Source organism: Theropithecus gelada, chromosome 14 (assembly GCF_003255815.1).
Source record: "Theropithecus gelada isolate Dixy chromosome 14, Tgel_1.0, whole genome shotgun sequence".
In the NCBI taxonomy this organism is placed as follows: domain Eukaryota; kingdom Metazoa; phylum Chordata; class Mammalia; order Primates; family Cercopithecidae; genus Theropithecus; species Theropithecus gelada.
In genome coordinates this window covers 19,743,166-19,766,357 of record NC_037682.1, presented here as the reverse complement: position 1 = coordinate 19,766,357, position 23,192 = coordinate 19,743,166, and the positions used below count along the sequence as shown (strand labels likewise).

The 23,192-nt window shown below is 58.1% G+C and overlaps 1 protein-coding gene across 2 annotated transcripts; it reads left to right on the top strand.

Annotated features, from left to right (window-relative positions):
- The first annotated feature begins 2,239 nt into the window (after positions 1–2,239).
- MAPK8IP1 (mitogen-activated protein kinase 8 interacting protein 1) lies at positions 2,240–23,185 on the top strand. Of its 2 annotated transcripts, none has more exons than XM_025357960.1 (12): positions 2,240–2,678; positions 14,833–14,938; positions 16,885–17,199; positions 18,725–18,806; positions 19,092–19,904; positions 20,086–20,161; positions 20,709–20,881; positions 21,175–21,284; positions 21,444–21,560; positions 21,697–21,767; positions 21,877–21,975; positions 22,373–23,185. In XM_025357960.1, exons 1-12 carry the CDS (start codon positions 2,578–2,580, stop codon positions 22,443–22,445), a joined length of 2,136 nt encoding a protein of 711 aa, XP_025213745.1. In that variant the 5' UTR covers positions 2,240–2,577; the 3' UTR covers positions 22,446–23,185. The 2 variants fall into 2 exon arrangements, with proteins under 2 accessions (XP_025213745.1, XP_025213746.1); XM_025357961.1 differs by lacking the exon at positions 2,240–2,678 and adding an exon at positions 13,250–13,704.
- The last annotated feature ends 7 nt before the right edge of the window (positions 23,186–23,192 follow it).

Here is a 23,192-nt window from a genome sequence, read left to right as displayed (position 1 = left end):
GGTTGTGCTGTCGTCAATCTTGTGGGAGGTCTGGAAACCAGGGTTTTGGTAAGGCTGAGCCTGAATGAAGCTATCGGCCACCCCATCTTGGTTCTGTGGGAGTCAGGAGCCTCCTATTCCTCCTTAGGAAGGGAAGCAGCCAAAGCAGACTGGGGCAGCTTGGTCAAGAGTTGGGGGTCAACTGGCCAGAATAGTACAGAGCACTCTGGGCCCAGAGTGAGGGTCCTGAGTGCCATCCTGCAGTGCCACCCAGCCTCGCAGCCCACTTAAACACCCCCAGGCTGGGGGTCAGTCAGTGCAGGGCCTTCTCCAGGCCCTCAATCCATCCTTTAATTCAGTGCAGCCACTTAAGCTGCAGCCCAGGGGTGAGCTGTGAGTAGGGGATGCAGACTCTCTGGCTGTGACTAGGTGGTTGAGATCTGCCCACAGCCAAGCCTAGAGTGCCTGGATGCTGGCTTTGTCTCCTGCCCCCCGGCCAGAGAATGGCACCTTTCTGTGCAGTGTGCTCTGCTTCCATGCTAGGGGATGCTAGCCTTGGACTGAAGGCTTTATTAGCTCACACCCCAACTTTGTGGGAAGAGGTCCAGGCAAAGGCCAAGAATATCAGAGTCTGGCCTGCACAGAGTGAGAAAGGAGGAAAGGGGAGGAACCTGCCTTGGGGACTTGTCTCATTCTCTCTGCTCTGAAGCTCCTCCTGCTGGCCTCCTTCCTACCAAGACCTGGGCCTGCCTTTCCCTCTTGCCCTTCTCCTGGCTTCTCTCTAATAATGGCTTTGGGTTGACCTTTGGATCTAAGGTATCTTTGTCTTGAGCAAAAAGTTCTGGAAGAGGGAGTTGTCCTTTACATACACCCCTGACCTGCTGAGAATGTTCCATAGCTGAGGCAAGTCCGCATTCTAAGGAACGATTAGTAGCCATGATGGCAGGACTACTTTCCTGAGAGGAAAAGCCAGGTGCCATGGCAGCAGATGGTTACCGTGAAGGCCCAGTGAAAGGGGCCTGAGCCGAAAGCTGAGAAAGTAGTGGCCACCCCTCTGGGCCCCAAGGGTAGGGAAAAGAGAAGCAGCCATGACCTTTGGCTCTAGGTCCTGGGATATTCTCAAGGCTGGAGGTTGAGGGTTGCCTTCTGCAGGGCAGGTGCCTCCAACTCCTTACTAGGTGCTGCACTGAAGGAAAGGGGCCAGCATGACTGGTCGGCGGTCCAGATTTGCAAATAGGACTCCACGAGTTGTGGCACAGTTTGCACGTTTTCTGCCCTGTCCTGCCCTGGGGACAGGGTCTCCAGGGTTCTCTTGAGGGACCAGAGAAGCCAATGAGGTTTGGCCAGAGGCTCTATGATCCACCAAAGCTAGGGCCCTAGCCTTGGCAGTCCATACTCTGTGAAATAACTCAATCGGGAAACACAGGGCCTTGAAGGCCTGAAAGTCCAGGCTTAACACCCTCTTAGGGGAAAGACAATGAGGAAGAAACCATGGCCAAAGACTAGCAGGGATGGAGGTGCCAGAGGGAACAGAAACAACCAAAATGACCCCAAGAAGTCAACAGTGGGAGCCGAGGGAAAGGCCCCAAGTCTTAGAATGTGTGTGTGTGGGTGCAGAAGAGGGGTGCTTTGCAGGAAATGAAGTTGAGGCGCTAAGAAGAACGCTGGGAAGGTCCTGGCGAGAGACTGAGAAGCCCGGATGGCTCAATTCACCACGAGTAGCTGCTTGGGGCTGAAGAGAGGTTTGGGTCAATCTTTAGAGAGGACAGCCTCTAGGAAGAGTCTTTGGGAGGGTCCCCTCAAGGTAATGGGACAGGACCGGGGTGAGGCCTGGATCCCAGCGCAGGAGGTGGAGTGTTTCCGGGTCTCAGTGGCAACACATTTGTGTTACGTTACATTCTCACAACCACCATGAGAGGGACCGTTATTGTTCCATTTCGCAGATGAGAAGACCAAACCTTAGTGCTCTGAAGTCACTAATGCAAGGCCCCACTGTCCAGTCACTTGTGGAGCCAGTGAATTCACACTACCTGACTCCAAACCTGTACGCTATAAGAGCCCACTGACATCCTCTCCTTTCTCTGCCTTCCTGCACTACCCTCCTTTTCCGCCTGCCTTCTTGGTCTCTGCTGCGGGGAGCCAACCTGGATCTTGGGGTCCAGTGTCCTGCCATTAGTCATCTGATACCCAGGCACTAAGCCCACCCGGAGGGATAAGGCCCACACCGGCCACGGGGTGGAGGAGAGTCGGTGTCGGATTTAGGGCGGGGCTGAGCCAAGCCCAGGGCCGCGGGGGCCGTGGCTTCAGCACCGCGGAGAGCGCCATCTCCGGGGGCGGGGCTGGAGGGTGGGGGCGGGGCCGGGGCGGGGCGCGCAAGACCCCGGCCGGGGCCCGGGGGCGCGCGCGGGGCGCTCTCGCCAGTCCCGCGAGCCGTGCGCGGTGCGGTGCCGCGCCCTGCCAGACACAGGTGCGCCCGCCGCGCCCGCCTAGCCCGAGCCCTGCGGCGGAGGCTGCCCCCTCGCCGCGCCTCCGCCTCCTTCGCAGCCGCCGCCTCCTCCGCGCCGCGCTCCGCCCGGATGGCCAGGGCTGTGCCCGAGAATGGCGGAGCGAGAAAGCGGCGGCCTGGGCGGGGGGGCCGCGTCCCCGCCCGCCGCCTCCCCGTTCCTGGGGCTGCACATCGCGTCACCTCCCAATTTCAGGTGAGAGTCCCCAGCCGCCGCGCGCCTCGCCCTTCAGCCGGGACTGATTCGCCTGGGCTGCCCTGCCCGCCCCCCACCCCAGAACCTCGGGAACCCGGGAACGAGAGGGCAGAGTGGGAATGGGGTCTCTTCCCGGGACAGAGCCCCACCCCGCCCCCCAAGAAGCCCCGCCAGCCTCAAGTCCGGACTGGTAGCCGCTGCATGTTCATGAGGCTATTCCCTCCGCCATTCCTTGTCCTAGGCTGGGAGGTCTGCGCTGGAATTGGAGGAGGGGGCTCGGAGGCCGCCTTCTCCCCAACCTCCGGGCTGCGGCAGGGTCTGGGGTCGGGGCGATCCCGGAGCGGGCAGGCAAGCTGCATCTTAGCCTGTGCCCAGTTCGAAGGTTTCTGAATAGAGCTGGGAACAGCCTGCAGGGGCGGGGGTCGCAGTTTCCTGGGGCAACGACGTTGTTGGTGCTGGGAGGAGGATGTCTTCGGCCCCTCCCCGAGCCCTGCCTGCCCAGATGGGCCTACCTGCCAGGCCTGGCCGCCAGGCCCCTCTGGATTGGGCAGCACCGACCTGGGCAGGTGTGTCTCTCAGGGCAGGCGCTGAAGGCTCAGCCTCAACCTGGGGAATCCTAGGCCTGGCTGTGGGAAGGGAAGTCGGCTTGGGAGTAGCCAGGGCCAGCGAGGGTGTGGAGGGAGATCCCTGCTGGGTTAAATACCCAGAACCCTGACCTGAGCTCCCATTCCACCACCCCTACCCCCCAATCTGGTGTTAGGGCCGTTGCATTTCAGAGAAGTGAAGGGTGAGTGTTGTGTGGAGGAGGAACAGATGTACCTCCCCCATAATTCTGACCCCTAGTTGGTGGGGAGGAAGAGGCCGAAGTCACTGCTCCGGGCCTAGAGAGGGAGGCTTAGATATACCTCATTGTTTCCCCATCTCAAGAACTGGCGCCTTCGCCTCTCCTGGGGCACCACCCAGCCAGGCTCCAGCTGGGCTATTGGCGCCAGCCCCTCCTGGGAGCAAGGGGTCACTGGCTCCCAGGTCCTCAGGTGGGCAGAGACCCCTGGGGATCTCTAATGGCATCATCAAACCCAGAAACCTTCCCCGAGGCCGTGAGCTGAGCTGGGAGGATCAGAGGGAGCCAAATGGAGGAGGCCGGGCCTGAAGGCTCCAGGGCTGCAGCTCTCTGATAATGCCTTAGACTCACAGGCTGAGGTCTGAGACTCCACCTGGCATGGCACATGAGGCCTCCATGCAAATACTGCCTCCTCACCTGGAGGCCTCTACAGTGGAAGCACATGGGGCTTAGAGGGACCTGGGTTCAAATCCTAGCTCCACTACTTTCTAACTGCATTACCCAGGCAGGTTTTTGTCCTCTCTGGGTGCCATCTGTTAAGTGGGCTCATTAATATTGATTCTTGCCTGGAAAGGAGAAAAAGCACATCAGGTCAGTGTTCAACAAGTGTGTCAGCCCCCACACTCGCAGACAACACTACGGCTCGCTGCTGTCCAGAGCATCTTCCCAAGGCCCCTCCCTTAACCCTCATAACTGCCCCAAGAGAGGGTAACAGTCTGCCCATTTTATAGACGAGGTGATTGAGATTAACAAAGGCAGGGTGGCTCCTCTGGGGACTCCAAAATAGTCAGAGGCTAAGGCCACACCGGGACCCAGGTCTGTGCGTGTTCAATCCTCTCTACCTCCCGGCCCTGCCTCTGGCCCAGCGGGCAGCTTTTCCTCCTCAACCTGCTTCCCCAGGTGTCATGGATGCTTTAGTGAGAGGAGCTGAGGAAGCAGACACCAGCCAGTGAATGTGTGGCCAGCTCTGCGGCACATGGGACGAGGGTGGCAGTAGGCCACGAGGTTGAGGCGTGGGCCAGCCCTCTGGGACATGGTGGCCTGGCTGCGGAGACAAGGCCAGCGCGTGGGAATAATAAACGTCAGTGTCTCAGGCCCTGCTGGCCTGCCCCACTGCTCCCGAAGCCCCCGCTGCCCTTTCTCCTGGCCCGCCTCTCACTGTGCTTGGCTGGGCTCCACTTAACCCTGGGTGGGTGGGTAGTGCTTTCTTGTGGCTCTTTGGTGGAGTCATGGATCCAGCTGGCCTGGGTTTGGATCCTGGCTGGCCCTTCTTAGCTGTGTGCCCTGACACTGGGCATTTAAGCCCTCTGAGCCTCTGAGATGCCAGCACTGGCCCCTGCTCAGGATGATCCTAAGAATCAGATGAGATAACATGTGTTGAGTGTTTTAAGGGCTGAGGAGAGCCACCTGTAGGCAGGGCTGTGTGTATGCACACGCACGCAGGTGCCTTGACCCCCAGTGCCACTGTCAGCTCCCAGAAGACACAGGGGTTCTGTACCCAAACTTTGGTATCCCTGTTGCTCAGCACAGGATAGTTACTCAATAACAGTGGTAAGCGCTGACATTTGGAAGGCACTCAGTTCACCCAGGCACCATTCTAAGAGCTTCCTATGTGCAAGAGTATTTACTCCTCGCAATAACTGTATCAACAGAGCGTTGTTATTATCCACACTTGCATGAAGAAACTGAGGCAGAGGGAGGTTAGGTAAGTGGCAGAGCTTGTAAGTGGCAGGCAGTCTGATGTCAGAGCCACCTCAAAAAGAAAGAGCCCTGGAGTACTGGAGGAGCGTGTGTGGAGGGGTGAGCATGTGGGCCTGACCTGAAAGAGTGGGAGCATTCGTTTGTTGGTGTTGGCTGAAATAAATACGTGTTGATTTTTGTTCTGATTATAGAAATGCGCCAGCTGGTCATAGTGGTTGGTCACCTTTGGGTGTGGTATGGGGCGAGGGATTTTCGCTTCGTATTTTACATCCTTTTTTTTTTTGGGGGGGGGGGGATGGAGTCTCGCTCTGTCGCCCAGGCTGGAGTGCAGTGGCATGATCTTGGCTCACTGCAACCTCTGTATTCCGGGTTCAAGCGATTCTCCTGCCTTAGCCTCCCAAGTAGCTGGGATTACAGGTGCCCGCCACCACACTCAGCTAATTTTTGTATTTTTAGTAGAGATGGAGTTTCACCATGTTGGCCAGGCTGGTCTCAAACTCCTGACCTCAGGTTATCCACCTGCCTCAGCCTCCCAAAGTGCTGGGATTACAGGCGTGAGCCACCGCGCCCAGTGTCATACTTTTACAGGTTGAGTATGCCTTATCTGACATGCTTTGGACCAGAAACGTTTCAGATTTCTAATTTCTTTTGGATTTTGGAATATTTGCATATGCATAATGAATGAACTTGGGGGTGGGAACCCAAGTCTAAACATGAAATTGGTTTTTTCTTATATATCTTACACTTATAGCCTAAAGGTAATTTTATATAATAGTTTAAATAATTTTGTGCATGAAACAAAGTTTGGATTGCACCTGTCACGTGGAGTCAGGTGTGAATTTACCGCCTGTGCTGTTTTGTTGGTCGCGAGCATTTAGGATTTTAGAGCATTTCAGATTTCAGGCTTTTGGATTAGGGCGGTTCACCTGTATTTGACTTCTTATTTTATCATGAGCATAGGTTACTTCTGTGTCTTACAAAATAATAAAAGAAAATTCAAAATTGAAGTGATACATGTTCATTATAAAGAAAACTCTAGAAAAGAGAATTTAGAAATTTACACAGTGGAGACACTGGCACTGGGTAGGTGGGACAAAGAGGAGGGACAGAGGGACAGTTCACATGGGAGGAACAGTAGAGACAAAGGGGGTTTCATGGGCAGGAATGGAGCGAGCGGCCTGTCTGTGGTGTGTAGAAGGGGAATCTTGGATCAGAGAGAGACCTTAGAGACCAGGTCATCCAACCAGCTCCCTCCCCTTATGAAGAAACAAGACAGAGCGAGTGCTCCCCCAAGAGCACACAGCAAATTAGTGGTGAAGCTGGGACAGAGCTGAGCCATGGCTGCCTGGATGGTTTCCGTCTGCCCCACCACCCTGCCTCAGGGATGAGAGATGAGGCCACCGAGAGGCTTCTTCCTTCATTCACTCAACAAACGTTTGCACTTTGCCTAGGTCACCAGGGAAACACTGCAAAGGCCCAGACGTGGGCCTGGCCATCATGCTGGTGGTGGTGTAGAAGGACGACAGACAAATGGACAGACGGCTTTACAGATGGGCTGGTGGGTGTGATGATGGCTCAGGTCAAGGGACCCAGGCTCAGCGGGTCAGGACAGGCCCCCCAGAGGCAGGGACATTTCAGCTTAGGCCTGGTAGACGCATAAATATCACCCAAGGGTGTCACTGGAGTGAAGGGCTGAGACCAGAGCCGTGGGCAGGGTGCCTGGTGCGCAGTCCGGCGGGAGGGTGGAGAGCAGGATGTGCAGGAACTTGTAGGCCATGTGAGGACGCTGACCTCTTCACTGACAGAGGAGCCGGCAGGGGGTTAGGCAGGGAATGACAGGGTCGGACGGATCCTCTAGGACAGGGGCGTCCAATCTTTTGGCTTCCCTGGGCCACATTGGAAGAAGAAGAATTGTCTTGGGCCACATGTAAAATACACTAACACTAACGATATCTGATGAGCTAAGAAACAAAAACAAAAAATCACAAAAACATCTCATAATGTATCAAGAAAGTTTACGAATTTGTGTTGGGCCGCATTCAGAGCCATGCCGGGGCTCGTGCATCCATGGGCCAGGGGTTAGACAAGCTTGCTCTAGGAGGATCACCTGGCTGCTGGGTAGAGTGTGGCCGGGGGCCTAGCCATCCTGCTGGTAAAAAGGAGGGACAGGTTCAGGGTGTGAGGAAGAGTTAGGGGGCAGATTAGCCCACTTGGTGAGGAATAGGGAGTGGAGAGGCAGGAGTCTAGGATGAGGCTGGGGCTCCTTGGTGGGTGGGGTGTCCAGTGGGAGACCAGAGGGGTGGTGGGCAGCGTGCGAAAATCATGTGGGGACCTGCTGAATTTGAGACTGGGGATCATTGGAGGACCCAATTGGAGGATTCATACAGTCAGTTGGTTTTGGGTCTGGAGCTCAGGGGAGAGGATAGGGCTGGGGCCAAAGACCCTGGGAGTCTGAGTGTGGAGGGATGGCCACTGAAACCTCAGAGAGGACATCACTTTCCAGGGAGACTGAGCAGAGGGCAGGAAGATGGCCAACCAGTGGCCTATTCAGCCAAACATGTTTTGCTGGAGGTGAGGAGGTGCTGCCGGAGCTGCCTCATGCCCAGGACTGCCCTGGCCTGGCCCCTGATGGACCTTGGATGTGGGGGCAGAGAATGTTGACTTGCCTCACATAGCCTGGCAGTGGCCAGGGCAGAATTTCAACCCCAGGTCGCTGATGGCAGAGCTTCAAAGTTCGTCTCTGGATTGCTGGAAATGAGCCACAACCCACTTCTAACCCGGGGCCCCCATGGTTCCCACAAATTGGGTCACAGCCACCATCCACACGTAGTTCTTAACCATTCTACGATGCCATCTTTGTTCCCTGGCCCCACTCTTGTATTCATTCCAAAATAGCAGGCACATCTCTGAGTGCCTTGCCTTGTTCCACCACTGGAGATGCCAGTGGAGAGCTTGTGGCTCCTGCTGTCATGGTGCTTGCAGTGCCTCTTTAATAGGCACTGATTTAGCACCTAGGGTATGCAGGGTCTTGGGCTTTGTGCATAGATAGGAGCGAAGGTAGGGAGTCAGTGCCCAGGTGAGTATGATGGCCCCGCCCTCAGGAAACTCACAGCTCTGGGGAGGGCAGGCAGCCCAGCAGCAGACAGGGAGCCCACGCTAGGCTGGCATGGCCCAGGATGAAAGTCTGTGAAGGAGAGCAAAGGAGAAAACAGCGTCCCAGATTCTACCCCATCTCACAACTCAGTGTCCCTGTGAGTGTTTCTTCCTGTGTGCGATTCATCCTGGGGAGACCACTGGATCATATATTCTGTCTTTTTGCTCATTTTATTTGTTGCTGTTTTGCACCTTAATACGCAGACTTTATAATGTTCATTCCAAAAGACTGCATCACATTCCGTCCACTGATGGTGACGGTGGAACCAGCCCCCGGTGCTGGCGACGCAGGTGTTTTCAGTTGTTTGCTATGATGAGGAAGGAACATCCTGTGTGTCCCAGTTCTTCTCCAAACAATGTGGGATTGTTTCCTCGAAGCCGTTTCCCAAAAGTCGAATCACTGGATCCCAGAGTTCTTGCAACATATCGTCATGAAGATGTTTAAACAGATCAAACACGTTATACCCCAAGTGGGGCTGTCCCTCGGGGCTCATTTCTTTGGTTGGATTCAGTTTTCGTTGGAGATGACCCCCGTCCCCGTATGGAGGTGGTCAGGAAGGGAGTTCCGACCCAAAGAACAAACCCAGCCCAACCCCATGTTCACCCAGAGCCGGGTGGTGCAGGTAGAGACAGGGCCTGAGAGGGATGCTGGACCTGGCTCATCCCCACCCCACCATTTCAGCCAGTGCCATCTTCCCGGAGGACCTGACGTCCTAGTCCAGACTCCAGTGTAGGTGGGAACACAGGAAGTTGATTTGAAAAGTGGACTGACAGAGATTTCCAAGACAAAAATCCAGAGAGCCCCGGGACACCTGTGGTTAATTCATTCAGCATTTGTTAAGTACCTATTAGGCACCACACATGTTGATCGAAACAGATATGATCCCACCCATATGGATTAACTGACTCCAAGGGGAGGCCACCACGGGCCGCATAACCCAAAGGTAAAATTACAGTGATTCGGAACCACAGCCAGGAGGGACTCCGAGAGCCCATAGCAGGGCGGTTTGGCTTGGTCCCAGAGGTCAGAGAAGGCTTGCAGAGGAGACCATGCTACTGCTTTGGGAGCTGCGTTACTGGGGGAAGAGATAAAGGCGGGAGGTGGGAGGATTGAGGGGAAATGATGCTGGTTGGAGGGAAAGGAGGCTTTACAGAGCCTTCAGGCCACAGATGAGAATTTGGGGCCCTTCCCCTAAGGACCTGAAGAAGCTATTAAAGGGCTCTGAGCTGGGGAAGAGGGACCAGACCAGATTTGTATTTCAGGGTCAGCTTTGCTGTCATTGCCTGGTGGAGAGTGGCTGGTAGAGGAACCAGAGGGAAATGGGGAACCCACATAGGGTTGAGCAGCCAGTCAACAGGTGTCTTGATAACTCATTGGGAGCCAGCTTCGTTCTCAGCACTTAGAGGGCTGCAGAGAGGCAGGCTGGACCCCTGGACCACACGGGCCCTCTGTCACAAGAGAGGCCTGTGGGGCATTGTGGCCAGGACCCAAGGTCAATCAGTTGGCATCCTTACCTCACCACAGCGCAGCCAGGAATGCAAAGGCCAAAGAATGGCATCCAAACAGCCAATGCCTGGCTCAGATTCGGCCTTGCTCAGCTAAAGCCTCAGCATTTTACCACTTAACCCTTACTTTACATACACTTCTAACTCAGCCTACTACTGAGCTGAAATAGTCCATCAGAAAGGGCAGGACTGCGGTCGGTAGAAATGCGACCCAGCAAGGCAGGGGAAAAACGCCGGAAACCAACATCAGAACACAAAAGGCATGTTTGTTCAGGGCCATTTAGGAAAGCACAAGCTCAGGGTGGGGCGGGAGCAGGGGCTGGCATGGCCAGAACTGTGAGGAGCCGGCAGGGCCAAAAGCAAGGACTGAGGCAGCAGGGTAGGAGGAATCAGGTGAATGCAGGAACAGGGGCCTCACGTAGAAAGGTCGGGGCGGTCTCCAGAGACCAAACTCATGGCTCAGAGCCACCAAACGTTAATATGGATGACGTCTGAAGGATCACAGCACCCAGGATAGACAAGCAGGTCTGAAGGGTGGGCAGGGGCTGCTTCTACAGGAGGCTGCTGAAACTTCCAGACCCAGAGGTGAGGGAGGCTGGCCTGTGGAGGGCTGTAGGATTCAGTTTGGAGGCCTGCTGGTGCTAAGGCTGCCATGAGCAGGGTGGATCAGGCAAGACAGGAGGAAATAGCCCTCTTTTCCCCTTCCTTCTCCCCTCCATCCTTTCCTCCCTCCTCCTTTCCCTCCTTCCTTCCCCACATTGACCTTCCATGAGCCTTCAGGGACCAAGCATCTGTTTAGCCTTCTCTCCATAAAGGAACCCCCCAGGGTTTTGGCTGGGAGGCCAGAATATCTGGTGCCTGGAAAAGAGGAAAGGGCAGAGTCTTGGATGGGGGGTGACTTGCAGAGGGGACTCTTTGACCAATCAGTCCCCCTGGATCCTGGGTAGTGACCTCCTACTCACACAAACTCCATTCTGCTAACCCTCACCAGCCCTCTGAGGTGGGTGGGCAGGGATTGGTGGCTTCATCCTGTATGTGGGAAACTGAGGCATAAGGCACCTTATGTCTAAGCCTTAGTGTTCCTCATCTGTAAAATGGGAAAAATGGAACGAACCCTCTCCCAAGGTTGTTGCAATGAGGATTAAGAGAGATGCATGGCATAAATGTTGAGGCCAGGATAGGGCAGCTTCAACGTGAAAGAGTCAGGATTTATTTCAGGCCTCCCGCTTCCAAGCCTGATACGGTGATCATTCTTCCATCCTGCCTTACTTATGAGAGGCACCCAAAAAGTTAGACAAATCATCCCCCTTAACCTACCCCAGTAGGGCCAGAGATCAGCCATGGGTTCTCTGACTCCCAGCCCAGTATTCTTTCCAGCATTGCCCAGTTAAAGCCCACTGCCCTCAGCTGTACCAGAAGATGCTGCTGTCCTTGCCTCACCCAGACCTATTGTCCAAGGAAGTGGGAATATCAGGTGATGTCGAAGGTGTGGAAGTGAACTGAGAAGCCTCTAACCCAGGTCTAAGCCAGACCCCGCAGGCCCTGCTCCAGCCTGCAGTTGGAGAGGAGCAGGTGGAGGCGGAGGCTGTCCTTTGACAGACATCTAGCAGGCTCATGCTGAGCACCCAGTGTGTGCAGGATGAACTCGCCAGCTCTGCCCTCCAGGAGCAAGGGGAGGAAGGGGTCTTGATCACCTGCTGGGTACAGTATAGGGTCATCAGTCAGGGTGCTGTGTACAGGCCCCATCCACCTTTGGAGCAACCAGGGTTGGGGAAGTGGGTGTTTCTGAGGGAGGGCTGGCCCTGTCTGCTGCACACACTACTATACATCCAGGCAGATGGTGACATCAGCCGCATGCAAGGGCTGGGAGGGCTTCCTGGAGGAATGGGCTTAACTGAGCACTCTTCCAGCAAGCATGCTTTGAGAGTCTGCCATGTGCTCCATCTGAGCACTGGTTTTGACACAGGGCCCGCGTGGACTACGCATGGAGCCGGAGGCCTTGTCTGCAGGCACAGGAGCCTGCTGCTAGCGGAGAGCCTTGAGGGTTCCAAGTGGGGCGGGAGGGATGATGGTATTTCTGGCAGTTTTGTCTGATTGTCTGATAGTGGCAGGTGAAGTGGGATGGTGCAGGCATGGGGAGACTGAGGCAGACAGGCCAGTGGGGACATCTGGGAGGGCAGAGGCTGGACTAGGGTTTGGCAATGAGGAAGAGGAACCACGTGTGAGGAGACACAGATATGTGCAGGGGGGCCGGGCGCCTTGGCTCATGCCTGCAATCCCAGCACTTTAGGAAGCTGAGGCAGGCAGATCACCTGAGGTCAGGAGTTCAAGACCAGCCTGGCCAACATGGTGAAACCCCGTCTCTACTAAAAATATAAAAATTAGCTGAGCGTGGTGGTGCACACCTGTAATATCAGCTACTCAGGAGGCTGAGGCAGGAGAATCACTTGAACCCAGGTGGCGGAGGTTGTGGTGAGCCAAGATCATGCCATTGCTCTCCAGCCTGGGTGACAGAGTGAAACTCTGTCTCGAAAAAAAAAAAAAAAAAAAGTGCAGAGGTCACTGACAGAGCAGGGGCATTTGAGGGCACCTCTGGGTCAGCAGTCCTGCAGCTCTCCCATGCCATCTGAGTCCCAGGGCCTCCCCTTTGCACCACTGGCCTTCTCGGTGACCATCTGGGCAGCCAGTGTGAATTGAACACTTACTTGGTGTCGGCCACTGGGTTACTGTCCCTGAGCTAGAGATGCCACCCTGTCCTGGACGGATGCAAGAGGGCTGCTCTGGCTTCTGGGCCAGGCCCTCCTCCCCAGTTCCACCCCAGCTGGCCGGCCACACCCTCCCCATGGCCCGGGGAACCACCACCCTTGGGCTGCAAGTCAGAAGTGACCCTACAGGGCACCTTGTCCATCCAGCCCCCATCCCCCACCCCTCTGTGCAGTGCCCTCCAGGGGCCTCCAGGTTCTGTTTATGTCACTCCAAAGGGACAGGAAGCTCGTTACCACCCAGCAGCCCTTCCAGCTCTGCTCTAAGGGCCCAAACACTGGCCCGCCCTTAGCTGTGGCTCTGGCGCCTCCTGCATCCATAGGCCCTGCCTTCCTGGGTCCTGAAGGCTTTGAGCCCTGGCTGCAGGAGGAGGCAGCCCAGATCAAATCCAGTCTGGATGCATCCTGGGCCCACAGAAACCTCCCAGATGAGGTCGGAGGGCTGAGCCTATGGCAGTGCGAACGGAGTGTTCATTCTTGAGGTGTTTGGGAAGCGCCCCCTCATCTCCCACCTGGCACCCTGACTGGGGCACTGGCCCTTTAAAGCCAATCAAGGGCTGGCTTTTGGGGGGAAACATCCTAGATTTCTGCCATCTACTTACAAGCCTGGGCCAGGGAGGGGGGCCACCTCAGTCCCCGACAGGGGCATTGGAAGGGCAGGTGGAGCCAGTGGCATTGATTGAAGTAACCTGATCCCGTGAGGGAGGCGGCCACAGCGACAGCAGCGCAACGGCGAAGCTGCCTGCAGCTGAGGGCTGCGTTGGGAAGAGCTGGGGCTGGGACCCGGGTCGGCAGCTGCAGCCTCCTCTCCTGGCCTATCTATTTTTAATGAGCTCCCCAGGCTTCTGCAGCGGGCAGGACGCAGAAAGAGAGGCCCAGGCGGTGGAGGCCAGAGGCCCCCAGCCCTGCCCTGAGCCCTGGCCCCCGCACCCTTCCGGGCATGAGAGGGCAGCCCTGGGGCCCCGCAGCCCCCCTGCCGGGCAGGGCTCTCCATGCAGCTGGTGCTGAAGATGGATTCGAGCCCAGACAATGACAGCTGGTTGGAGGATCAATGGGAGCGCTGGTAGGGGCTACCGGGGCTGGCGGGGGTGGAGACCAAGCTGGGGTGAGCTCCATTGAGCTCAGGGTCTCTATTTGGTCTGATTGAGGCGAGCGGCAGGGAGTCTGGGCCTCCTAGGTTCCCCTGGGCGCTAAGCCACCATCTCTCCTGGGTGACCTTGGACTCATGGGTTTCCCTTGCTCTGTGCCTCAATTTCTTGGACTTATCTGGGAAAAGCCTCATACATTCTTCCCAACTTCCCAAATGTTCTACCCTCCAGCAAGCCAGGCAGAGTGCCCAGGACTAGAGGTGAGCAAGAGACAGGCTGCCTTGCAGTGGCTGGCCCAGCTCTGCATTCTGAGGTGGGGACTCAGGGCTGGCCTAGGGAGAGGGGGGTTCTGGTGGAGCTGGATAGTGTTCTAGTGCCCTGGTGCTCTGAGCTATCTCCTGAGCTTATAACACCTCTGATTCCACCTGGGGCTTTTCCTGACCCCATGTGTGCAGCCTCCTGTTCAGGGTCCTTACGATGGAAAAGGAGAAGATTTTGTGGTTGAAGAGATGAGACCACCAAGTGCACAGCATGAGGCTATAGTCCTTTCTGGAGTAGGCTGAAACTACCCACACCAGATTTTCCTTCGCTTGTTCCCTGGGCTCAAGGGGCATGAGTCTTCCTGAGCTGGGGCTTAGGGCCCTCCTTTGAGGCTGCTGCCAGCGCCTCGGGTCTTGCTACTGCAGAGATTGCACTGGGAGCTCTCCTACTCCAGGCTTGCTGCTCTTCTCAACTCCATGGATTCTCCATGGTGAACTGGCCTTGGCACCTGCCTTGACCCTGGGAGGAGGCTCTGACCAGTTAGGCCTTCTAAGCACTGCCTGCTGGTTGGCAACAGAATGACAACTCCCAGGGAGGAGCTGGAGTAACCCAGAGCCTCCTCTTCCGCTGCCACCCTAGGAGGATTGCCTTTTGGCCCGAGCCCCATGCTCTTTCCCTGCCTGCTGACTACCCCCTGCATTGACACAGATGGACCCCAAATCCTGTCCTCTGGGGGCTGTGTTCGGCCTTCAAGAGGCTGCCCCCTGAAAGAGGTAACAGGGAGATGTGAGCGGGCATAGCAGTGCCCCTGAGTTGTAACTTTGGCTTCCTGTCCCCACCAGGCTCACCCACGACATCAGCCTGGAGGAGTTTGAGGATGAAGACCTCTCGGAGATCACTGATGAGTGTGGCATCAGCTTGCAGTGCAAAGACACCCTGTCCTTACGGGTAAGGGTGAGCTCCCAGGAGCTCCTGAGTGGGGTGGCAGGAAGACTAGGGACAGGGGTAAGGGCATCCCCATATCGATAAAGGGGTTTCAGGTCTGTGCTGGCACCCTCATGAAATGAAATGATGTGCAAGAAACATAGGTATACTGCTTGGCATGTCTTGGGTGTACAATCAGAATTTTATTTATTATTATTATTATTACTGCTGTTGGGGACTAAGGCAGGAAGTAGCTCCTTCAGCTGCCCACAAGATGAGAGAGGTAGGAAGTCTTGAGACCTAGGGCATTAACAATTAGGACCAGACTTAAGGGAGACTCAGGGCTACCCTAAATCCTTTTGGGAGCAGCCCTGGAAAGGGCCTGAGGCAGACAGGGTGGAGTCTGGTAGAATCTGCAGTGCTTTGGGGCAGGAAGAAACAGCCAAGGCACTCCTGGAATAACTCCTGTGGCTGCTGGCTGCTATACACCAGACAGATGGCACTGCATGGCCTCCCAGACCGTCTCTGGCCCCTAGTCCTAAAGGCCCCCACTGAGGAGTTTGCCCAGCATTGCTGCTGGTTTGGGCCCTTGGCTTTGTCCTAGGGAAGATGACTCTCTCCTGTCCCTAAAGATCTGAATGCTGCCAGGAGGTCCCCAGCACCTGGGGAGCTGCAGTCAGATGGGGATCCCAACTATGTCTTTTCAGAACAGGAAGAAGGGGCTGGCTAGCCAGGAAATGGAGGACAGAGCACAGGGGTTGGTTTTAGAGCCCAGAGCTCCTCTGAGCCCCCAAGAGGGCAGGTAGCCAGATATGGTGTCAGGAGAGTGGTTACCATAGGAGCATGCATTATGCCTTGGGGAGGGGGTGCCTGTCTCTGTGTTGACCTCCTGCTACCCCCAGAGACTCAGTAAGCTCTGCCAGGCAAGAGGAAACCAAGGGGTGTGGATAACCCCCTAGTCCCCAGTACCCCAACCTTCCACTCTCCAGCCAGGCCAGGAAGAGGCAGAGGCCTCTAGATTTGGGGAATGGTCTCAGGGCCCTGACTTAGCTTCTCAAAGGTCAGGCACCTGTTCTGGACTCTCACCCTGCCCTCTCCCCCAGCTGCACTAGCAGAGCCTTGGAGAGGGTTGCCCCCCAGCTAGGCAGGGCCCCCAGGCACTACTGGCCAGAGGTGTGCCCCTGAGGGGCCTCAGACAAGCTCCAGCGGGCTTCACACACGTTCCAGTGAGTACTCAGCTCTCTTGGAGGTTGGGAGGCAGTAGTGTTGTCCCCACTCAACTGATGAGGGGCCTGAAGGGTCAGGGGATCTGTCCAAGGTGCCAGGGAGTTGGCGGCAGAACTGGAGCTAGGATGGGGCTCTGCATCTTCAAGGCAGACTCGTGGAGGGCCGATCTGGGGCTGGAGGGGCCTGGGCCGGCTGGCTTAGGACGGGGCTTCCACCGCCTTGGTTCGGGGGCCCCGCTCGCCCCTCCCCCTCGGCGTCCCCTTCCCATCCCTTTCAGGTCTCCGCCGTTCCTTGCCTGGCTGAGCCTCAGTTTTTCCCGTTTTCCTCAAGTCGCCTTCAAATACTATTTCCCCCGCCCCCATCCCTTGCCGCCCCCCCCCACCCCGAACTCCTTGGCGACCACTGAGTCCCCATAGCAACAGCGGTGACTTCACTCTGGGCTCGGCTTACAACCCCAGTGAGGTCACCGGCCGTTGCCAGGGGAACGGGAGGGCGCAAGGAGTCCGGGGTGGGGACTGTGGGGAGGTGCAGGCAGTCAGAGGCACGGCTGGAGCCGGGAGGCGGCGGCCTCGCGCTTCCTAGCGGCCGGCGGGCGAGAGCGCCCCAGTCTCCAGCGGCCCCTGCTCCGCTCCCCTCGTGCCCCCTTCGCGCAGCAGAATGGACTCGCCCGGGAGGGGGGCGGTGCAAGCGGCCTCGGCCCCGCCCCGGCCCCGCCCCCTGACGCCCCTCCGTGCGCCACGCAGCCCCCGCGCGCCGGGCTGCTCTCTGCGGGCGGCGGCGGCGCGGGGAGCCGGTTGCAGGCCGAGATGCTGCAGATGGACCTGATCGACGCGGCGGGGGACACTCCCGGGGCCGAGGACGACGAGGAGGACGACGACGAGGAGCGCGCGGCCCGGCGGTCGGGAGCGGGGCCGCCCAAGGCCGAGTCCGGCCAGGAGCCGGCGTCCCGCGGCCAGGGCCAGAGCCAAGGCCAGGGCCAGGGCCCGGGCAGCGGGGACACGTACCGGCCCAAGCGGCCCACCACGCTCAACCTCTTCCCGCAGGTGCCGCGGTCTCAGGTGAGGTGCCAACGCGGGGGGCGGCGCCCTGGGCCGCCGCGGAGATGTGAGGGGGAGCGCAGAGGGGCTGCAGCGGAAGGGGACACCCACGGGTCCAGTGTCTGGGGACAGCGCCTGCATAGAGGCCGCAGTGGCTTGCTCCCGGGGGTGGGATCCGAGCAGCGGGCAGAACCATCCTTAGGAAGAGGGCTAAGTCCAGCTGGCCGGGCTTGGAGCCTTGAGGCGGGATTGAAGGAGGAAAGGACTGGGGTTTGTAGAGGAGTAGGGAATTAAGAGAATGAGGCTCTGAGGGGTTCGAAGGGTTTGGAGCGTGGGACCGCAGGCTGTGGCAGGGTTTCTCCTTTAGGGTATGGGGTTCCTGATGAAAGCGGGGTAGGAGCAGGGCCTGGAGAAAAGGGCATCCGAAGTGGTCATCGTCGGGGAGGCCATGGGAGATTGTGGCGAGGTGGGGATGGGGAGCTCAGGGGCCACAGGCCGTTTGAGATCTAGGCAGCTGGGGATTCCCAGAAGGCAGGGGAGAGGAATGGGGGATGGAGCTGCTTGGCTAAGTTGGGGGCCTAGGGCCCCTGGGAGGGTGGCTGGATGCCAAGGAGAGTTGAATAGGGTTGGGGGAGCCGGCTGTGGCCCTTTGTCTTCCAGGCTCATCAGGAGCAGTGCAGGGAAGGAGCTCCTGGGAGGTGGGGCTGCTGGGGCTGCAGGGAAAGGCTTGGTCCCTTTCCCAGGATCCTGTGAATGGCTTTTGGCAGCCTGGCTCAGGAACGTGAGGGCTTGGGAGAGAGCTCCCAGGGGAGGGAGCCTCCGTGGAGTGGAGGGAGCCCTGTGTGGGCATTGTGGGGAGGGGTCCCAGGGCTGAGAATGTAGAATGGGCAGCCCGGGATACCCAGGAAGGAGGGCTGCTGACAACTGCATCTGTCAGTCCTCAGTCACGTGCCACTGTGGTGCAGGGTGCAGGAAAACTCTGTTATGGATTTGTCACTGGGATGATTCATCCCTGTCCCCCAGGCCAGCTGCTGGGGAGACCCTTCCTTGTGCTTTTTCCAGGCTCTACCAGAAGGTTCCCACCCCTTCTAGGCCATAACTTCCCAAGCTCCAGAGCAGAGAATCACCTGTCTCTGACTTGGGCTGGATTTGAGCATTTTCCAAGTAACCCTCAGTGTCTGGGACTGGGTATCTGACTGTGTCTCCAGAGAGCTCCTGCTTCTCTTCTTCCCCACCTCCTACCCCTCTTGCCACCACACACATTGACCATCACCACCTTTGTTAAGGGTGATAAGAGCATCTCCCTGAGGGTTGACCAGCTTCCCTGAGCAAGGCGGAGGGCCATCCGGAGCCAGCAAGCCTGGCTGTGACTTGCCACCCTTCCTGCCTGCTCCAGAGGAGAGTTGGGAGTGAGGCCTTTGACAGTGGAGGCGGGGTGAACACAGCAAACGGCCCTAGGGATGGCCTGAGGGGGCAGGGCCGGGGCCTCCCTGTGCCGGGCACTGTTGACCACTTCCATCACAAGAGCCTTTTGTTCCCCGCACAGGACACACTGAATAATAATTCTCTGGGCAAAAAGCACAGTTGGCAGGATCGGGTGTCTCGATCATCCTCACCCCTGAAGACAGGTAAGTCAGGGCCCTTTTCCTTACCTGGACCTCCGCCTGCCCTGACTCAGTCCCCACTGCAGAGAGCAAACCCTGCAGTCTCCAAAGGGCTGAGTAGAGGTAAACTGTCCACCCACATCCCTGCACAAGCCCATCCAGGGGCTGAGATCAGTGGTAGCGTGAGTGAGTTGACTGGCCCCAGAGAGGCTTTGTCTTGGTTTCTGTGTCACCAAGCTGAGAGTGGCGGGTGCAGGCAGCTGGGAGTTGGGAGAGAGCCCCTGCCTTCATGACCTGCCTGCTCTCCAGGGGAGCAGACGCCGCCACATGAACACATCTGCCTGAGTGATGAGCTGCCCCCCCAGAGCAGCCCCGCCCCCACCACAGACCGGGGCACCTCCACCGACAGCCCTTGCCGCCGCAGCACAGCCACCCAGATGGCACCTCCGGGGGGTCCCCCTGCTGCCCCGCCTGGGGGTCGGGGCCACTCGCATCGAGACCGAATCCACTACCAGGCCGATGTGCGACTAGAGGCCACTGAGGAGATCTACCTGACCCCAGTGCAGAGGCCCCCAGACCCTGCAGAGCCCATCTCCGCCTTCCTGCCGCCCACTGAGAGCCGGATGTCGGTCAGCTCCGATCCAGACCCTGCTGCCTACCCCTCCACGGCAGGGCGGCCACACCCCTCCATCAGTGAAGAGGAGGAGGGCTTCGACTGCCTGTCGTCCCCAGAGCGGGCTGAGCCCCCAGGCGGAGGGTGGCGGGGGAGCCTGGGGGAGCCGCCGCCACCTCCACGGGCCTCTCTGAGCTCGGACACCAGCGCCCTGTCCTACGACTCGGTCAAGTACACGCTGGTGGTGGATGAGCACGCACAGCTGGAGCTGGTGAGCCTGCGACCGTGCTTCGGAGACTACAGTGACGAGAGTGACTCGGCCACCGTCTATGACAACTGTGCCTCTGTCTCCTCGCCCTATGAGTCGGCCATCGGAGAGGAATATGAGGAGGCCCCCCGGCCCCAGCCCCCTGCCTGCCTCTCCGAGGATTCCACGCCTGACGAACCCGACGTCCATTTCTCCAAGAAGTTCCTGAACGTCTTCATGAGTGGCCGCTCCCGCTCCTCCAGTGAGTCAGCAAGGGGAAGCAGTTGGGGGGTGGGGGTTCCCTAGTGGGACAGAGCCAAAATGCGAAGTGTTCTGGGAGGCGACCCCAGGCCCCATCTGGTTAGGACTGAGGCTTCTACCTGCCCCGCTAAACCTGGATCAGAGCTGCGACCTCCCATCCAGCCACACCCCCTCATCTGCAGGTGCCGAGTCCTTCGGGCTGTTCTCCTGCATCATCAATGGGGAGGAGCAGGAGCAGACCCACCGGGCCATATTCAGGTGAGAGCCATGGGCTGGCTGGGCCTGGCCACGCAGCAGTTTGGGCCACACACCACCCTCCATTTGTCACCCCTACATGGCCTCAGCCTAACCCCTGCCATCGGCATTCGTTGATCCACTCAGCCCTGGGAGGACAGTGTCCACTCTCTAGGGACTCAGAGTACGGTGACAAAGAGGATGGCTACAGTGAGGGATCCCAGGACTGTGCACCTAGTCTGGTCGGGGGCAGGGCACCCAGGAGGGTGACCAAGAGGATGCCTGCCCACACCCCACCTGACCCTTCTCTAGACAAAAGCCTGCGCTTCCCACAGCCTCTCCATTTTAGAGGGTCCCTGCCCGCACCCTCCCTTGGCCTGTGTTTCCTCAATGGCAGACGCATGTTTGCTTGACCTTGCTCTCCCCTGGGGTTAGCACTGCCACAGGCACACAGGATGCTTTTGCAAATGTTTACTGAAATAACGATGCTGCTGTGGCTCCCAGACCCCAGAGTAGGCCTGGCCTGACAGGCCCTGGTGCCAAATTTCTCACCTGTCCTTGCTGGGGACAGGTTTGTGCCTCGACACGAAGACGAACTTGAGCTGGAAGTGGATGACCCTCTGCTAGTGGAGCTCCAGGCTGAAGACTACTGGTACGAGGCCTACAACATGCGCACCGGTGCCCGGGGCGTTTTTCCTGCCTATTACGCCATCGAGGTCACCAAGGAGCCCGAGCACATGGCAGGTAGTGTTCCCTGCCTGGCCTGTGCCCCCAGCCACCACATCTGTCTGCCCTGACTTGCTGCTGGGTGAACGTGTACTCCAGATCTTAGCCAGACAGGTGGGGGGCTGAGTGGAGGTGATTTTAGGTCCTTTTCACGATCGAGCAAAGTGAGGCCCGGCCAAGTTGGGCAGCCAGGGATTGTGGCAGCCTGTGTGGGCTCTGCCATTCCCTGTGCCTCACCCGCCCTCCTTCGCTTGGCTGCTCAGCTCCCTCCTGCTGTTTCTGCCCCTCCTCAATTCACACTTGCTTTCCAGCCCTGGCCAAAAACAGTGACTGGGTGGACCAGTTCCGGGTGAAGTTCCTGGGCTCAGTCCAGGTCCCCTATCACAAGGGCAATGACGTCCTCTGTGCCGCTATGCAAAAGGTACCTGAGCCCTCTCCCTTCTCCTCCCTTGGATGCTCCCTGGGGCAGAGGAACACAGGTGTCTAGAGGCAGTAAAGGCCTCAGGGCTCAGGCCCTGGGACAGGAGGGATCAGCAGAGGAACAGACAGCAGCTGACGTGGCTCCGTGTGTCACCTATAGATTGCCACCACCCGCCGGCTCACCGTGCACTTTAACCCACCCTCCAGCTGCGTCCTGGAGATCAGCGTGCGGGGCGTGAAGATAGGCGTCAAGGCCGATGACTCCCAGGAGGCCAAGGTGACTTCTCCCAACCCAGCCCCTTCCTTCCATGGCCCCCAGCTTTCCCCCAAGACTTGGAGTGAAGAGGCCGTCTCCTCTCACCCTCATTGCAGGCCAGGTGACCGCCCTCTTGCTTCTTTTCTCCCTCCTGTAGGGGAATAAATGTAGCCACTTTTTCCAGTTAAAAAACATCTCTTTCTGTGGATATCATCCAAAGAACAACAAGTAAGTGGGGGTGGGATGGCAGTGGAGGAGGCACGGGTGGTCTGCAGCCTTCAGGTGGTTGGGTATGGGCCGAGCCCCTGTCCCAGCACAGACAGACCTGTCCCTGCAGGTACTTTGGGTTCATCACCAAGCACCCCGCCGACCACCGGTTTGCCTGCCATGTCTTTGTGTCTGAAGACTCCACCAAAGCCCTGGCAGAGTCCGTGGGGTACGTGTGCGTCCTGCTGAGCAGCCAGCCCGAGGGAGCACACCTCATCCCAGGCCCTAGGGCTGCTTCCTGGCGCTCAGCTTTGCCCCTTGGTTCCCCCGCAGCTCTGGAGAACCATCTCCAGACCCCAGTGCAGTGGCTTGGAGGGAGGGTGGCAGGGCAGGGCGAGCCTGAGGAGTGGCTTCCAGGCTTGGTAGCTGCTGAGCCACGTCTTCAGCTGACATCTTACTGGGAAATGCAATGGCAATTCTGTAGAGAACAGAGCCAAGTGGCCCCAGCCAGAGGAAACAGAGCCACATTCAGGCCCCAAGGCTCCGGTGGGAAAACCCTGGGTCGGGATCCCATTCCTCCCTTGCCAGTGGCGGTCTGAGCCATCTGTGTGTCCCCTGGCTTCTAGGAGAGCATTCCAGCAGTTCTACAAGCAGTTTGTGGAGTACACCTGCCCCACAGAAGATATCTACCTGGAGTAGCCGCGCAGCCCCGCCCTCTGCGTCCCCCGGCCCTCAGGCCAGTGCCAGGACAGCTGGCTGCTGACAGGATGTGGCACTGCTTGAGGAGGGGCACCTGCTACCACCAGGGGATGAGGAAGTGGGGGCTGCTGGCCCAGGGTAGGGGAGGGTGGGGCAATGGGGAGAGGCAAATGTGGTTTATTGTAATATATGGGATTAGATTCATCTATGGAGGGCAGAATGGGCTGCCTGGGGATTGGGAGGGGCAGGGCTTGGGGGGCAGGCCTCTGGCAGAGAAGGATGTCCGTTCCAGGAGCACATGGCCCTGCCCCATCCTGGGCCTTACCTCCCCTGCCAGGGCTCGGGTGCTCTGGCTCCTGCCTTGATGAAGCCCGTGTCCTGCCTTGATGAAGCCTGTGCCACCTGCAAGTGCCCACCCTGCCCCTGCCCCAACCCCCACCGAAGAGCCGTGAGCTCAGGCTGAGCCCAGCCACCTCCCAAGGACTTTCCAGTGAGGAAATGGCAACACGTGGAGGTGAAGGCCCCGTTCTCAGCTCTGTCATTTGCGGGACTTTGGGTGGCTCCTGCCACTGACCTCACCGGCATGCTGGCCTGTGGCAGGCCTAGGACCTCAGTGGGGAGGAGGAGCTGCCGCAAGGCCCTGTCCCAGCAGGAGAGAGGCTTCCTGACTGACACAGGCCAGCCCCATCTTGGTCCTGTCACCCTGGCCCCAACTATTAAAGTGCCATTTCCTGTCTGGACTGCAGT

Coding starts and splice junctions, on each gene's coding strand:
- MAPK8IP1 (XM_025357960.1), top strand. CDS start 2,578: ATGGCGGAGCGAGAAAGCGGCGGCCTGGGCGGGGGGGCCGCGTCCCCG. Junction 21,285..21,443: donor TCTGTGCCGCTATGCAAAAG/GTACCTGAGCCC, acceptor TGTCACCTATAG/ATTGCCACCACCCGCCGGCT. Junction 21,976..22,372: donor GCCCTGGCAGAGTCCGTGGG/GTACGTGTGCGT, acceptor CCTGGCTTCTAG/GAGAGCATTCCAGCAGTTCT.